The sequence below is a fragment of the Indicator indicator genome, chromosome 23, assembly GCF_027791375.1.
Source record: "Indicator indicator isolate 239-I01 chromosome 23, UM_Iind_1.1, whole genome shotgun sequence".
NCBI classification, from domain to species: Eukaryota; Metazoa; Chordata; class Aves; order Piciformes; family Indicatoridae; genus Indicator; species Indicator indicator.
In genome coordinates, this window is record NC_072032.1 from 10,039,649 (window position 1) to 10,055,254 (window position 15,606).

General features: G+C 48.3%; 1 protein-coding gene across 1 annotated transcript; it reads right to left on the reverse strand.

Annotated features, from left to right (window-relative positions):
* Window positions 1-12,698: 12,698 nt before the first annotated feature.
* MSX1 (msh homeobox 1) lies at window positions 12,699-15,059 on the reverse strand. Its single transcript, XM_054391610.1, has 2 exons — window positions 14,618-15,059; window positions 12,699-13,129 (listed from the first exon to the last, which is right to left on the reverse strand). Exons 1-2 carry the CDS (start codon window positions 15,057-15,059, stop codon window positions 12,699-12,701), a joined length of 873 nt encoding a protein of 290 aa, XP_054247585.1.
* Between the last annotated feature and the right edge of the window lie 547 nt (window positions 15,060-15,606).

The following is a 15,606-nucleotide window of genomic DNA, read 5'->3' on the forward strand; positions in this document are numbered from 1 at the left end:
GTCACTGAATCACATTTTTCCTTTTTCACAAAGACCCTTGTAAAACTCTGCTCCCTTTCTGCTGCTTTCATAAGAAAATAATAGTTCCTCTAGACCAAAGTTATGGGAGTAGTCTCAAGGATCTTGGTAAGATTCTTCATATGAGGAAACACTCTTGAGCTGATCCCTTAGAGAAATGGTTTAGTAGTAGTCATACCAACAAGACACCTGGTTTTCAGAAAATGTCTTTATTTTCTGTCTCATCCCAAATCTGACAGAGGATGCAGAGGTCAATATTCTCCAAAAATATTTACATAACCTCTCCAAAAGCAATAAAATGATGAAACCCAGAATCTGCAAATTGTGGTGATTTGTAGTGCTTTGATTTATAGCCCTGTTGGGTTCAGAGTGAATGATTTCTACAGAGACCAGTCCCTCTAATCGGAATTTTACAAGAAACGGATGTGCTAAAAGAAACAGAAAGCTAACAGGGCTTCTGGTTACATTTTCAGCCTGATTTATAGAGCTGTAAAACTCTCTGTATCAGGGAGCTGACACCAATTTCTAGAGAGCTGTGAACATTTGTTTTCATCTGATTTTTCCTGCAGGGTTCCTAGGCCCACTTCTTTCACAAAAGATCCCAGTGAAATCCATGTCAGGTGTAGGAGACTGTGGGATGCTGGTGTCACAAAAGAGCTGGCAGCAAAGGAGAACCACTTTTGTAGCTAAGCAAAAAGAAACTAATCCTGGGAATATCTCTTTTGGGGACAGAAATGTACTTTTAAGGATTCAGAAGTGGAAATGGAGCTGAGGTGTGAGCAGGTACTACCAGGGCTGGTATGGTGGTCTCGTCCAGCATGGCAAGGGAGTGCTGTAAAAGGGAAGCAAGTCCCCAAGCTAAAGGCAAGCAGGTGGAGAAGATCAAAAGGCAAGTCTGGTGCTGCAGCAGCCATGTCACTGCAGCATGACCACAGCACATGCACCTGTTAACAAAGGCAGTATCACCTGCACAAGGATGTGTTCAACAGCAGAGAAGCATGGTTATGAGGAGAGGGAGACCTGGAGAAAAGAATGGGAAACAAACCAGGGACAGGAGGTGCAGCCTGGACAAAGTTAGCACCCATGACACGTCATGGAGACATGGTCAGACTGGCCAGATGGGCAGAGAAGCACCCAGGAGCCGTGAGCAAGGAGGGAGCAGCAGGAGAAGTGCCATGGCCAGGCTGGAGGTCTAGGCTGCAAGAAATACTTGCTTAGAGGCAGTGTCCATGGTCACTCACAACAGTAAAATGCCCCAAGGAGGACCAAACCAGAACATCCAAGTTAAGTGTAATGCCCAAGATGAGGGTGAGGAAGCAGAGAGGAGCAGTTCAGGGCATGAGGCAGGCACAAAGATCAGGAGATAAGAGACATTAAGTGCTCAAGTCAAGAGTGGGTAGATCACTAGGAATGTCCTTCTGGAAGAGAGCTGTGATTCACAGTAAAACACCTATCTGCCTCTGCAAGGATGCTAAATTATTTGACCTACAGCAGGGAAGAGCTCCTCAGCTTGGGTCTCAATAGTTCTGCTCCTTCTTATAGCTAGAAATGTGCAGCAATGTCTGGCTTGTAGTTTCATGCCCCAAAATAAGATGGTCTAAAAGTTAGAACCAAGTCATCTGAGATCTCTTCTGAGAGAGAAAGTTGTTCCCTTCCAGACAGCAAATCATGCATCAATCACAGGTTTTTATGGGTGCTTGAACTAGCATCCTGCCCAAAGAAAGCTGCAGGAGATTCTAGTGGCACAGAAAATAGAAAATTACTTTAAAGCAGTACTTTTAAGCCTAGTGGCTCCTTAGAACTAAGGCCTTGATTATTCTGCATTCTAAGGCCCTCCATGTTCCAGGACAATTAGCAGAGTTGTGGGCAGGCACTACCATGCCCAGTTGGCACAGGTTTTAGGATCAAAGCCTGAGATATTTATGTGTTGGCAAACAGGGTAGCATAAAATGGCAGCTTCTGCTGACACAGCATTAAAGAAAATGTTCTTACCTTGCTATGCTTTTTAAAGAAACCCTATCAGTTACTTTATTATATCAAACTATTAAATAGTAAATATGTCATTTTATAAAAGGGTTTACTAATAGGTCCATGTTATTTTGGGTTTAGAGTGTCAAATTAAAAAACTGTTATTAATTAATAAACCAAGGTGCATTTTACTGCAGTAATAAGCGCAGCTCTAAAAATTTATTACCACTTTCCAAGGGTTTACTTCCCTTATTTAAAAAAAAAAAAAAAGGATCGGTGTCTTAAATTAATTATAAAGATCAAACTTACATGGAGAGGCCCTGGTCCAGCAAACACATATGCTTAAGAGTAATTTAGCTGCATGAGTAACTTCATAGAATTCAGTGGGTGAGAGAGAAGCTGTGATCCGTGGAGCTCCTAATGTGGGTAAAGTTATTCATGGGCACAACTGTTTGCAGGACTGGAGCCAAATATAACACATATACAAATTCCCATCCAGAAGAAAAGGCAAATGAATACATAGTAAAAAGCAGCTACAGGTTATTGAATGTTCTAACAACTATATATTCAATAATAACTACACCAACACAAGCAGGGGTTCAAAGATGCATGGGATCTGTAATTGATGGATAATAAATTGAGAGGTAGGATGAAACACAAAACCAAAGTAAACACAGTTTAATGCTCTTCATTCACTCTATTATTGAGTTTTATTTTAGATGCAATAAGTATACACAGGGAGTAGGTAAAAAAAAAAAGATTGAACTCAACTACCATCACTGGACACAAAATGCAGATGTTAGGCTGCTAAAAGAGCATCTATTTTGGTCTCTCAAGATGTTTTAGAGCACCTAAGGCAGATGCTTAGATGTCTAGTGTGGTCTGTAAGTGAGAAGTAGACACCTCTAAAAATTAAATTTCAAAGAGCCTTGTGCCATACTTAGGACCCTGCCACAGAAATTATCTATGCATTTTATATCAGATACCCACCAGAGAGAACATTAAGACAGAGCCAGGTTTCTCCTGTTGCTTGCTCTCTCTGTGATCCCCTTGGCTGTGTACGGTGTCCTGCAGAAGGACATGGCTCTCATGGGGAGAATGGGGACATTGCCCTTGGAGGTGAATACGTTGCCTTTGAACTCTTAAGGAGAGCAGGGAGGGGAACACTGCTTGCTCTGAGCTAGGCTGTCATGTTCTGTTCCAGCTGTATTTTTTAAAAGAGCAATGCTGACTGACCTACCAGATGCTGAATTCAGCACTTCCCTGCCACTGAGTTCAGGCTGAGTGACTCCACACCCTTACTTTAAGCTGATCTTCCTTGGGAGTGAGTTGTGTAGCTGTTTAGCTTCCAGGCTTTAGGAGGTGTTGTTATACCTCTAGGAAAATGTGCAGTCCAACACAGGAGGACCAACTGGTTCTAGATACAGAGAGCATGCCAAATTGCTCTCTAAGATTTAGACACCTGTAGTTTACCTGCACTCCAGGACAAGCAGAATCCAAGTGGCCAACAGGTCTCCTGCAATGCTGAAATCCTGCAGCTGGGAGAGACTGGATAGTTCCCTTTTTGGCCTGTCCTTCTTATTAAAATATATGTGAATACTTCAGTCCCCCTGGGCCAGGCTGTGGAAGCATTAAGCACTCTGCATGTTCTCCTTATGAATTGCCAGTAAAGTAGGTGGTTTGCAAATGTTTATGTTCCTGCACTTATTTTTCCCCTATGAAATAAATGCTGCCAGGCAGCAGCACAACACAAAGCGCCCAGTGTCTTTTGCAGCATTCTTGCTGCTGTTCACTGTAAACTGCATCTTTACGGATGGGTTTCCACCTCTTCAGCTGCTTGTCACCCACCTGTGCTTTGGCAGTACATGGGAGATGTTGTGATAGCTTTGCTCACCCACAAGATACTCATTTCAGTCCCACCATATGCTAGCTGGCTGTTTTCACTCGGCCTTTTTTTTTCTCTAGAGTTTTTTCTCCAAGATCTCTCTCTCCCCTGGTTGTGCTTGGCTATCATACATCCTGCTCATCTCCTGGAAGTACTTCTACTCTGGGTGCCACCACAGTATGGTAGGAGTATTACAAAAGGTGCAATTATTTTGACAAGCCTTTCTTCCTGGTGCCTTTGGGATGCACACTACTGGTGACTAAGTCTTTTGTCCATATACATAACATGCAAAGCATAAAAATGCTTGCTTTCTGTTTACACAGGAGGAAAAGAACATGAACAAGCCTTAGTAATCCCTTGTTCCTCGCTTGCAACTATCCTATTCATATCAACAAAGAGTTTTGTGAAAGGGCAATTGCCACTCTTCTCTTGGTGGCACCTTTACAGAGTTCAATCTGATACAGCTTTCTAACATCCCCTTCTTTGCAATCTCCATTTCACCACTGCAACCATTAGTAAGATTGTAGCTCTAGATCTCATTAGGCAATTTATGCAGGATTAAAAATGCAGTAGAATGTTTTGTGACACAGCTAAGAGGGGCCTCTGTCACATAAGGGTAGAAATGAGCAATGGGGTTAATGAGGAGCAGATAAGTCACTGCCACCTGTAAATGCCTCAAAATGTGAAGCCACCTCACCAGGCAGTGTATAACCATCTACCAGGTTAATCAGGGCTCATTACAGGCCTGATCATGCCCATAGCTGTTTAAGCAGTGGGGCTGTTGCCACAGTTTATATCCAGGCTATAAACTTACAGAGGATGCAAGGAGCTGTGTCTGAAGAGATATAGACAGCAGAGATATAAGGGTTAATCATAGCTGGAGAAGAGAAAAGCTGTATTGCTTTCTACTAGATCATTCCAAATAGTTACCCTTCTGGATTTTCCCCTGCTTTGTGCAACAATTGCTTTACTGATTTGTTGTTTGGGTTTTTTTGTTTTGTTTTTTGAATGCAAGCTAACTTTGCTTATCACTACCCAAAAAGCAAGTCCCTGTAGGATCCCCACTGACAAAAGCTGCCAGGCAGTCATGCCCTTTCCTCACCACTCAATGCAGTAAATAGAGAGATGCGATTTTCCAGTAGTGCTTGACAGCCTACATCAAAGGCACAGAAACTGTTTCTGGACATTGAAAAGATAAAATTCTAATACTAACTGATGCCTCCTCCAGTTTTTATTGCAGTTCAATGCAAACAGATGCTGCTGGTTTCAAAAGTGTATGTTCAGATCTGTCAGAGTATATATATTGCAGCAGTGATATCTACTATAGTAAACACTGATATTTACCATCATGTGTGTGGACTTGATTCAATCATCTCTATGACATTAGCTCCCTGTGTGCCTACATATTCTTTACGTGGACGTGCACACAAATACAAACACATGCATATGAATTAAATGGAAACTGTAACCCAATCTTAACCAGGGTTTTAAATTAATCATAATACATACACCCACTTACAAACATTGGGCTATATTTAACTTTCACATAAGCAGTGTAGAGCTATTATCTTTTGTGGAGCTCTGCAGTTTATGAGTCAGCCCCAAAGCCTGTTAGTTAGCCGATGGAAAGACGCCACTGACTTTATTGGGCTTTGGACCAGACCCGAAGCCAATGGTTAATTGTCTCATATAATGTAACTTTCCCTTCCAGCAAACTTAAGATAAACTTAGATTCTAATTCCAATAACTCTCTATAATTTTTTCCAAACAAATTCCTTATGGAATGGAAATGCCCATTCTTGTTCTGGGCGTTTTTCAATGCTTTCGCATTTCTTTGTTTTAAAAATTGATTCAGTCATGTTAAACATTATGCAAGCTTGAAAAAGATCACAGTCTCCAACTATCCAAAGAGAAATTCTCATACACACATAGCTCAGAAATAAATGTCATTAGAAACTTCAGACTTGGCCGGTATTAAAGCCATCTTTGAGGAAGGGAAAACAATTCACATTTGAAGAAATTCAGCCTGGTGTTTTAGAAAGCAGGAACAGTTTAAGGTTACATGTCCATCTCAGCTTTCTCATTTTATTATATGCCCTGTACAACTTTCTATTTTCTTTCCAGGTTTTCTGACTTGCATTGATTTTGAGTTTTGTACTTGAAAGATGCAATTATTTAGAGGGAAAATGAACATGCCTGCACTGAGCTTCTTGAATTAAAGGGCGATTTGTCTTAAGATCTGCATTTGAACTCCAAGCTAATAAAGCTGTTATGTTCATCTTAATTCAGGTATCATAGCTGACAGAACTGCAGTTAAAGACATTTCATGTTCAAGAACTGGCTCTTAAACAGTCGTTTGACTAAAGATGCTGCCAATCTTCCTTTGAATAATGTCTAAACTAAAAAGATGATTTAAAAGCTCCTGTCTAAGCTTTCTGACTGGAGATATAGGACACACAGTTAATATTTAGGCTCTCTATAAAAAGAATATGGCTGAAGTTTTTTAGCTGTGCTAATCACTACAGAAAGATCGCATTTGGATTGCTATTTATATCAATACAGTTGTTACCTGATACAGTTACTGACACAGAGACATCATACCGCTTTCTGTAGACTCTCAGCTGCTGGAGGTCTCACTCGAGTTTGGGTTCCTGGATAGGAGGTAACATGGATAATATCTCTGTTCAGTAGCCTACAGTCTGTATAGTCAAATTACTTGTCTTGGGGGCAACATTTAACCCAAAGAAATTAATGCTTAGAAGTGTTAAAGTGTTTTGGAAACCACCAACTCCTATTCTTCTCTGCATCTATTCCAGCCCCACAGCACATATATTCTATTTTTCAACCTGTTATTTTTCATTAGTGTTATTTATTGTTTTAAATAGATGCTAGTGTGTATCGTTTATGTAGCCTCCTACCCAAAGAGGATTGACAATATCCGAGGAAAAAAAAAAAAAAAAAAGACTGACAACATCTATGACATCACTCTGTCTCTCTTGTGGGGATGTGACTTTCACAGTAAGTCCACAGTTCATTATGAGGTTTTGAAAAACATTGATGGCTTTAGTGAGTAGAGTGTGAGGAGCAGATGCTTCCCAGGACTAATGCACACAAGCTTGTCATAACGTGAGGGCAAGTCTCAGAGCCTCAGAAAACTCTCTTCCAGTCCTTTGCTGATGTAAATGGAAACAGGGCCATTGGCATACCTTTAAACGCATTTACAGTGTAAGACAACCCCTTCTTGCTTTTTAAAGCATCCCATCCTTACTTCTGCATTTGTGTTTGCTGATGTTTGCATAATAATGCCCAATGCGCACGGAAGTTGCATCAAAAGAAAGTTGCTCCTTCCCTCTAGGTCGTCTTTTAGAAATAATTCTCTTTTCCTCCACTTCTGAGGGCTTTCTCGCAGCATTTGCAGTCATTCAGTCAACATAATTTTGTCATCCCTTGCTATCAGTTCTCTTTCCCTCCTTCCATCACTTCCTTTGTCTGCCCCAGTCTCGATGGGAGTGGACCAGAGGGACGGAATCATTCCTGAATTTTGAACGTTGCTCCCACAAAACTCCCTCTCAATGTTTGTCCCACTTAGCTGAGTAGCCTTGAACTCCGCGTGAGAGTATAGGAGAGGGTTGTTTCCGTTTCACCGGGCTAAGCCAGAAGAAACGCTGAGTGTGTTGTTCACACCACCATGAGAATCAGTAGCTGGCTGAGGGCAGTCTACACCAGGCAGCAACACAGAGGTGAGCTAGTTGCAGGCACTCACCTCCCGGTAAGAGTTTGCTCCGTGCTGCAGAGAGGTCCTCAGCTGCCGCCACTTCCCTAGATGAAAAGGACAGCTTTGCACGGTGGATTTATTGCACATTCCTGGTCGCACGAGGGAGACTGCGTCCAGGTAGCTGCCTCTCCTGCTCTCCCTTTAATCACTGCAGGGTGGGAACCGGATCCAGCCTGGAGGGATAAAAGATCTCCGAGACGAAGAATTACAATGGAGTGGAGTTAATGTCAACCGGTTTACCGTTGTAAGCAAATCACTACCACATCTCTCTGTGATGCATGTTACAATTTACTACTCATAGTTAAATGAGTCAGAGCTGTTGCTTCTGGTTCTGCCTCCAGCTTCTCCTGCCGCAGAGCTGGACAGACAATGGAGCCGTGTTGCAGAGGGGCCGGGGGCCAGCCCCAAGGAGCTATGTTGCAATGCCCATTATCGCAATGCCTCATTTTTAGGCTCCCTGCTGTGGAACAGATTGCTCAGGCCAGGGACAGACACCACCGTGCTTCACACAAGGTGTGGAGAGAGTTAAAAGCTAATGAAAGGAAGTTTCAGGAATCCACATACTTCTTGAGTTAGAATATGTATATTCATATACAGTAGGACACAGCACTGTGACAGGCAGAGAGAAGGTGTATTTCTGCCACAAACTCTCTTGTGGTTTCGTGTCTAAGCTTTTGCAGCAGATTAGCGAGGGAGAGAACCACCTCCTCACTGCATCCAAGAGCTCACCGAGTACAGTATATTACATCCCAAGTGAGAGACTTGCCCGTCAACCCTATGCTGGATTGAATTCGAAAGGTCCTATGTCTCTGAGGAGTGTCCTGGCCAAGAGGCTATTTAAGCACCCACTTTTTCTTGAACCCTCAGGCCAGGTCCGTGTGTAATGTAAAATCAAATGTATCATAAGGAGAAATGAGGAGTAATTATCTCTGTGTCTCTAATAAGCTGGTGCTAGGGATTTTCATTTCGCATACAAAATATCGGAGTTCAGCTCTTTACCTGAAAACAGGCAGTAACAAGGAGTTTCTCTGTGAAGGTGTCCAGCCGGTTTGTTCAACAGACCTTTCACTTCCCTGATCTTTAGGAAGAAAGTCTGAAGCTACTCAGGCGACTGACTCAAGATGATGAGCCTGGATGGGGGTTGGAACTAGATGATCCTTGTGGTCCCTTCCAACCCGGACTGATTCTATGATTCTATGATAAAAATACTACTGAGAAGCAGGTTCACTCCCTCCCATCCGCCTGGCCCTTTACAACGGGTAAGTCAGGCAGCTTCCCTCTGCCTTCTGAAGGTTGTGTTCCCAGGCACAGTCCTGAGCAGCAGGAGGCTGCTGTCGCTGTGCCTAGCTCACCCTCACTTCTGAACACAGGCTTTCAGCTCATGACTCGCTTGAGCACCACGGAAAACATTAGATAAAACATTTAGTAGGGCACTGATTTGTGTTTCGACCTAAATAGCGAGTTCGGAAAGAAACCCTGAAAACACCAGAAACTGAATGCAGACAACAAATCCACGGTTTAACCGAAGATTTGGGCAGCAGGTTTTCCCGGTAATCTTCTTCTCTGGAGCTAAAGCTAAAGGAGAAGTTCAGTTTAACGGCTTTTCTTCCCCTGTAACTGCCAAGACACTAGCTGTCCGCTCCTCTGCCCCAGCCCAAAGAGGTCCCAAAGCCGGAGCCAGGAGCGATACCGCGGTGTCCCCCAGCCCGCACCGAGCCGGTGCAGGGCAAGGGCGCCGCGGAAGCTGCCGTCGTGTGCGGACAACGGAGCCGTTCCGCTCCTTTGTGGGAATAAGAGTAGAAAAAATGGCTTCCCTTTTATTTTGTGCGGGTGTTTGCTGCCTCCCCGTGCTCTGGCTACCGTGTGCTTTATTTCCGACCATCCGTGGAAAGTGTGGCACCAAGTCGCGGCCGCGTTCCCACGATTGGGAATGGCCGCGCAGCCCGGCCCGGAGCCCGCCGTGCCGAGGGGTGTGCTCGGGGCCCCTCCGCTTTCACTCCTCTGTCTGCCCAGGCTCTCCAGGAGCGTGTGTGGAGATATGCATGGGGGGGAGGAGTGGGCTACCGGAGTGACTGGGGAGGGGTGGCGGGGAAGAGGGGAATTATTAGGAAACTTTGCTTTGGCTACTCTCTATCCTGGGGGCTGCGTGGCGCCAGCACCCTCAAGTTGAAAGGAAAACAGTCATTCTCACTTCCAACTGCCCACTGAGATCCTTAAGGCGACAAAGACACAAAAGTGAGTTTTATTTGCTGGTAAGCCAGAGGCAAGAAAAAAGAAAAGCCAATTCCCCCTTAAAAAGAGCCGACAAATCCTTTTTGCTCTTTTGTGTGAGCTTTTCCTATTCACACGAAGCGTTCATCCGTGTGATTCCCAACTTATTGTCATTACTTAGTTATTAATTGTTCTCATCTGGGTTTAATTGAGCAACCAAGGACTTTAGCCCAAGGGTCAGGGGGAAAACTTAAAGCAAAGACATGTTCAGTAGGAATCCTGAGCTTGGAATATCCATTCCGAGATGACACGATGTAAAAATAAAATAATAACTAAAACCACTACTGACAAAGCGGTGAGATGAAAGGAGTCCGGCTTGCCAGCAACCCCGCGCCGCAACGCCCAAAGGTGCGGACGGAGGGGAGCGGGGCTTGCGGACATCCAGCTCAAGGCGGTTCTCGCTGTTTAATTTTTTTTTTTTTAAGGGCTTTTTTACAGGATAAACCTGGCCTCCTGCGCGATTAGATCTTCTCCCCAAAGCCGGGGTCTAGTCGCGCCGAGGCTAAGTTTATCTCCAGCCTTTTTTCTGACGGAGACACAACGTGGGAAAAAAACCGGCAACGCGCTCTCCTAGTTCTGAGCCGCGTTGGGCTCTGGGGTCAGGATCACCGACACTGTCATTTGCACAGAGAAAAGAAATGATCGAGAAAGACAGTCAGACAAAAACAAAACAAAACAAAACAAAACAAAACTAAAAAAAAAAAAAAAAAACCAAAAAACCCTACAAAACTCCCAAATTCACCCCAGCCCAGAAAGGAGCCAGAGCGAAAGGAGAGATGAGAAGGGAGGGATTAGGGCAGCGAGCTCTGGAGAAAGTGCCTGGGTTCAGGTATGTTGTTTCGTTGAGTTATTGAAAGTATCATTGATATTTAGGAGATGATAAAAGTCCCGCCTCGCCCCCAGCTACAGTCTCGCTGGAGCCACAGTGCCTGCAGAAGATTGCCTAGCCTCATTACAGCAATTATTTTCCTTCTAACTTTGCTTCAACCTTAACATTTTAAATTGCTGGAAATGAAAGCAACACGGAAAATAATAACAATATTTTTAAAAGAGAGAGAGAGAGAGAGAAAGAAAAATACAGAGTTCCAACTTCTCAGCGTCCCTTCCCTGGGTGCAAAGATAAAACACGAGATAAATAGAAATGAACAAAACTGGGAAACCAATGGTCCCTCTTTCCCGAGCGATCCGCAAAATAAAATCGGGAAGAGCGGCACACGGAGCAAGGGGGGCTCGGGGCCGCAGCCGACGGCAGGACGCGGCGAGGCGGCGGCGCCGGGGCTGGCGGGGCCGGTGGGTGCAGAGTGGCGCGGCTGGGGCTGCGCGGAGCGACCCATCACCCTCCTCCACGGGGTTCTTGGCCGTCGCCTGTGGGTCTCCACGGGGCCGTGGCAGTCGGGACGAGTTTCCAGTGGAGCCGGTCGCTGAGGGAGCCCGCGACCGCAAGGATGGGCAGGAAACGGCGCCGAGCGGTCCCGGCTCTCGGTCCCACGAGTTCCGACGGCTGCTCGCCGCGGCCCCACACCCTTCCCCAAACAGCATCACAGTCCTCCGCAACCCATCCCCACCACCCCATCCTCTAACATCCCGTCCTCGTCACCCGACACCTCAGAGTCTCCGGCTGCTGAGCTGCCTGTGCCCCGCTCTTACCGCGCTTTCCCCGCTTCTCGCGCATCACACAGATTGCGAGCCCCGCTCCTCCCCACTCCCCAAACACCCGGCTGCTCCCTGCCTCCGAGCAACGCCAGCTGCCGAAGGGAGCTGAGGCTTGTCACACGGGTGGGTCAAGTCACAAGCTCCCCAAAGCCTCCATCAGCCGTCTGGGGTTGTGGCCCAGAGATTCCCAGAAAAAGGCTGCTGGCAGGGACAAGAGCCGCTTTTCTCTTGCGTGGTGCGGGGAAAGGCCGGCTTGGGCTGTACCGATGGGCAGAGAAGCAGCAAGCCTTTGTGTACCCTCGGGACAGGGGGTGCAGCAGAAGCTGCCAGTGAGAAAGACACTTCAGACGGCCATGAGGAGGGGGCAGCTCTGAAATACTTCATCAAGGTGAAAACTCAGCCAAGGCCTCACAGTCTGAGGCTGAGATCTCCTGGGGAGGTATAGCTGGTCCCCTCTTATGCTCCCCTGACACAAATTTAGGTTTCTTCTGTCACTCCTGGCAGGGCAAAGACAAATGAACTGCAAACAGTAGCTTAAAATTAATTTATTTAACAAATATAGCTATAATATAAATGATAATAAAATTTCAAATATACAGTATATTACATAGTACACAGAGCCCCTTCCAAAGGAGCTGGTGGAAGAACAAACACAGGTAACAGGCAGTGCTGTTACAGAGGGACAGGAGAGGCTGCTCTACACTGCTGCCTCTTGACCTTGCCTTGCAGAAAGCAAGAGAAACGTCCTGTCTTCCAGCCCTTCCACCCGTTTCTCTTCCACAGTTCCTTCCCCTGTGGCAGGGGGAAGCCTCTCCCCAGGCTTCCAGCTGGACCGGGGGAAGTGGGGCAGGGCTGACCCATCACAGCCTTGTGACACGGAAGAGCTGGGGTGATGCCTCAGGTCAGCTGAAGAAACTGATCAGTTCCCAGGACTGCTGAGGAGAGTAGAACGGTGCTGGAGTCGGGGGCCAGCATCACAGGGGGGAGCAGAGACGCCAATCAGAGCCAGACTGGAGAAGTCTCTGCTATGGGCCCTGTGGGGAAGTCCACAGTGAGGAGCAGGGAGGGAGTGTGTGCGGAGCCAGCAGAAGAGAACAGCCAGCAGGCTGGGCTCGACGGGGCTCAGCTCTATGTGAGGTGGTACATGCTGTATCCCACGTGTGCCGTGTACAGTCCCACAGGAGCCACGGGCAGCCCTGCCCGCTGGAAAGGGCTGGAAGCTCCATACAGAGAGGCACCAGCCACAGCCGGGCCGCCCAGTGGGAAGGAGATGCCGAAAGCAGCAGGCGGCATCATGGGCTTGGCTGCCATCTTGAGCTTCTCCAGCTCGGCCTCCTGGAGCCGCTTGGCCTTGGCACGGCGGTTCTGGAACCAGATCTTCACCTGGGTCTCAGTGAGACTGAGCGAACTGGAGAACTCTGCACGCTCGGCAATGGACAGGTACTGCTTCTGCCGAAACTTCCTCTCAAGTGCCAGCAGCTGAGCTGTGGTGAAGGGCGTCCGGGGCTTCCTGTTCGTCTTATGCTTGCGCAGGGTGCAGGCTGGGGGGCTCAGCCGCCCTGTGCCCAGGAACGGGGAGAAGGAGAGAGACAGCTCTGTTAGCAGCGCCCAAACCCACATGCCCCACAAAGAAGAAAGTACGGTCCTGCTCAAAGTGAAGTGGCCCAAAAACTTCAGGGCTGCCCAGGGCACACTTCAAATTGATGTCTCCCATTCCAGTAAAGAAAGCAGATGTTTTACTAAGGAATTGGGTTTTTCAAGACTCCCAGGACCGAAGTTACTTGCAGTGCTTCGTAGCAAGAACCTCTCCAACTCCCTGGAAAAAAAATGGGCAAAGGGCAGGAGTCAGACACCCACACACCTTCTGCCTCCGTGGCTTCCAAATCATACAGAGAAGACTTAAGTGGAGGGAGTGATCCTCGGAAGGAAATAAAAAAAAAACCCACACACACACAAAAGAAAAAAAAAAAAAAAAACCAACCCAAAACCCAACCAACAACAAACTGTCCTTTTTTATTGGATTAAGGGAAAAAAAATAAACAAAACAGGCTGGCTGTTCAGCCTCACACTCTCTTCATTAGGCCCCTGGGAAACGGATTAAGCATGTAATTAATTACGGGCTCTGAATTCACACTCAGACTCTATCTACCACTTTTCACCGCTCTGCGCTTCTCCTCTTGTTTAAATATTTCTAAGGGTTCTCAGCTTCACTCTACCATGGGTTTACTTAGCAACAACTTTTACTTTGCAATTTAAACAAATTAAACCACTATGATACTCCATACAAGCCTTGTTTTTCTCCGCGGAAGACAGACAGTAACTGTTCGCAGTTCTATTAAGAGCACTCTCAAATGTTTCGGAGAGCCTCAGCCTAAGATCATTCCTTCCCACGGAAGCCCAGGCGGGGAGGGAGCGGGATGTGGTCGAGGGCAGGCGGCTCGGGCTGTCGGGGCCCTGGCTCAGCGTAGCCTCTGAAGAGGATTAATGGCCTTTCTGATCTCAGCTCTCCCGGAGCTGTTTGTATTATTTGAGATGTCACCATAGTAAAGCAGGAAAACGTCAGTAATTGCGGCTCTTCGGACTTTGGAGGCGCAACACTTGAGGTAACAGCCGGTGCGGCTGAAGCCCGCATAGTCTGAAGGCGATTTGCCCGGAGCCGGGTCTGTGTGGATCCTTACGGAATTATTTTAGTCACTTTCGGTGAAAACATCAGGATTTGAGCGGCTAGTTCGAGCCTCAGGTTAAGCTTAAGAGGCAGGCCAGGCTGCTTTTCCTTTCCCTCTCCACCCCAGTTACCGTTTGGCACAAGGTCTCGCCCTGGGATGGCCGCTGTCCTTCTGCAGACACAGTCCCTTTCGCACACTTGAACCGGGTCAATATTCTGCACAGGCAGAAGTGGCTCGGCAGAGCGTGCGAATGGCAAGGGAAAACGTGCCAAGGGAGCCAGGCTAGAGGAAAGCGAGAGGAAATCCCTAAGCCGGCCCCGTGGGAAGGGCGCAGACGGCCGGGGGTTGCTCTCAGCCCGCCCACTACCAGACGCTACTTACTCGGTGGAGGCGGCGAGAACCGTGGGCTTTGCATCCAGGGGCTCCGCTCCTGCTTCTCGGGGCTTTCTGCCTTGACCAGAGTGTCTTCGGGCAGCTTGACCAGCCCCGCGACGGAGAAGTGGCTGCCGAGCGGCAGCGGGGAGGACGGTGCCTCTGCCGTCAGGGCGCCCAGGCGGGGGCTGAGACTGGGGCGGGTGGCCGCTCCGGGGGGGCCGGCACCCTCAGGGCCCTCCCTGCCGCCCGGCTTCCTGTGATCGGCCATGAGCGCCTCCACGCTGAATGGCAGGAGGGACGGGGAGACCTTGGGCTTGTCGCTCTCTTCCTCCCCGCCCATCGCAGCCGCGACGGGGAGACCGCCGCTGGGCTTGCTGAAGGCGGATGCAGGCAGATCGTCGCTGCGGATGCCGGTGGACGAGGTGGTCATATCCACAGCCGGGGCCATGCAGAGGCGTCCCGTCGTCGTCGCCACCGCACTGCCAGGCGGGAGCGGTCACCGCAGCTCATGGGGCCGGGACGGTGCTGGGGCCACGGGCAGCCGTCGGCGCGCTCAGGCCCCGCGGCGGGCGGCACCGCCTGATAAAGCGGCGCGGAGGAAGACACCGTCCAATCAGTGCGCGGAGGGGCGGGACGACAGAGTGCCATTGGCTGCTGTCGGAGACGGCGGATTCCCATTGGCTGTGTCGCGGCAGAGGCTGCTGCACCGGAGGGGCGGTGCCAAACTGGGCTTGCCGTCGGGGCGCCCCGCCCCACTCCCCGGCCCTGCTCCCTTCATCCCCGCTCCCCCAGCCGCTCTCCCCCAACCCGACTCTCCCAGCACCTTTCCCCACAGCCCTGCTGCCCTCAGCCCCGCCTCCCCCAGCCCCGGGCTCCCCACAGTCCCGCTCCCTCAGAGCCCCTCACCCATCCCCGGCTCCCTCCAGCCTCTCTCTCCACCGCCCTGTCTCGCTCCTGCCCCGCTCCCGTAAGCTGCGCTCCTCCAGACAGGGGTT

Coding starts and splice junctions, on each gene's coding strand:
- MSX1 (XM_054391610.1), bottom strand. CDS start 15,059: ATGGCCCCGGCTGTGGATATGACCACCTCGTCCACCGGCATCCGCAGC. Junction 13,130..14,617: donor GTTCTCGCCGCCTCCACCGA/GTAAGTAGCGTC, acceptor TCCTGGGCACAG/GGCGGCTGAGCCCCCCAGCC.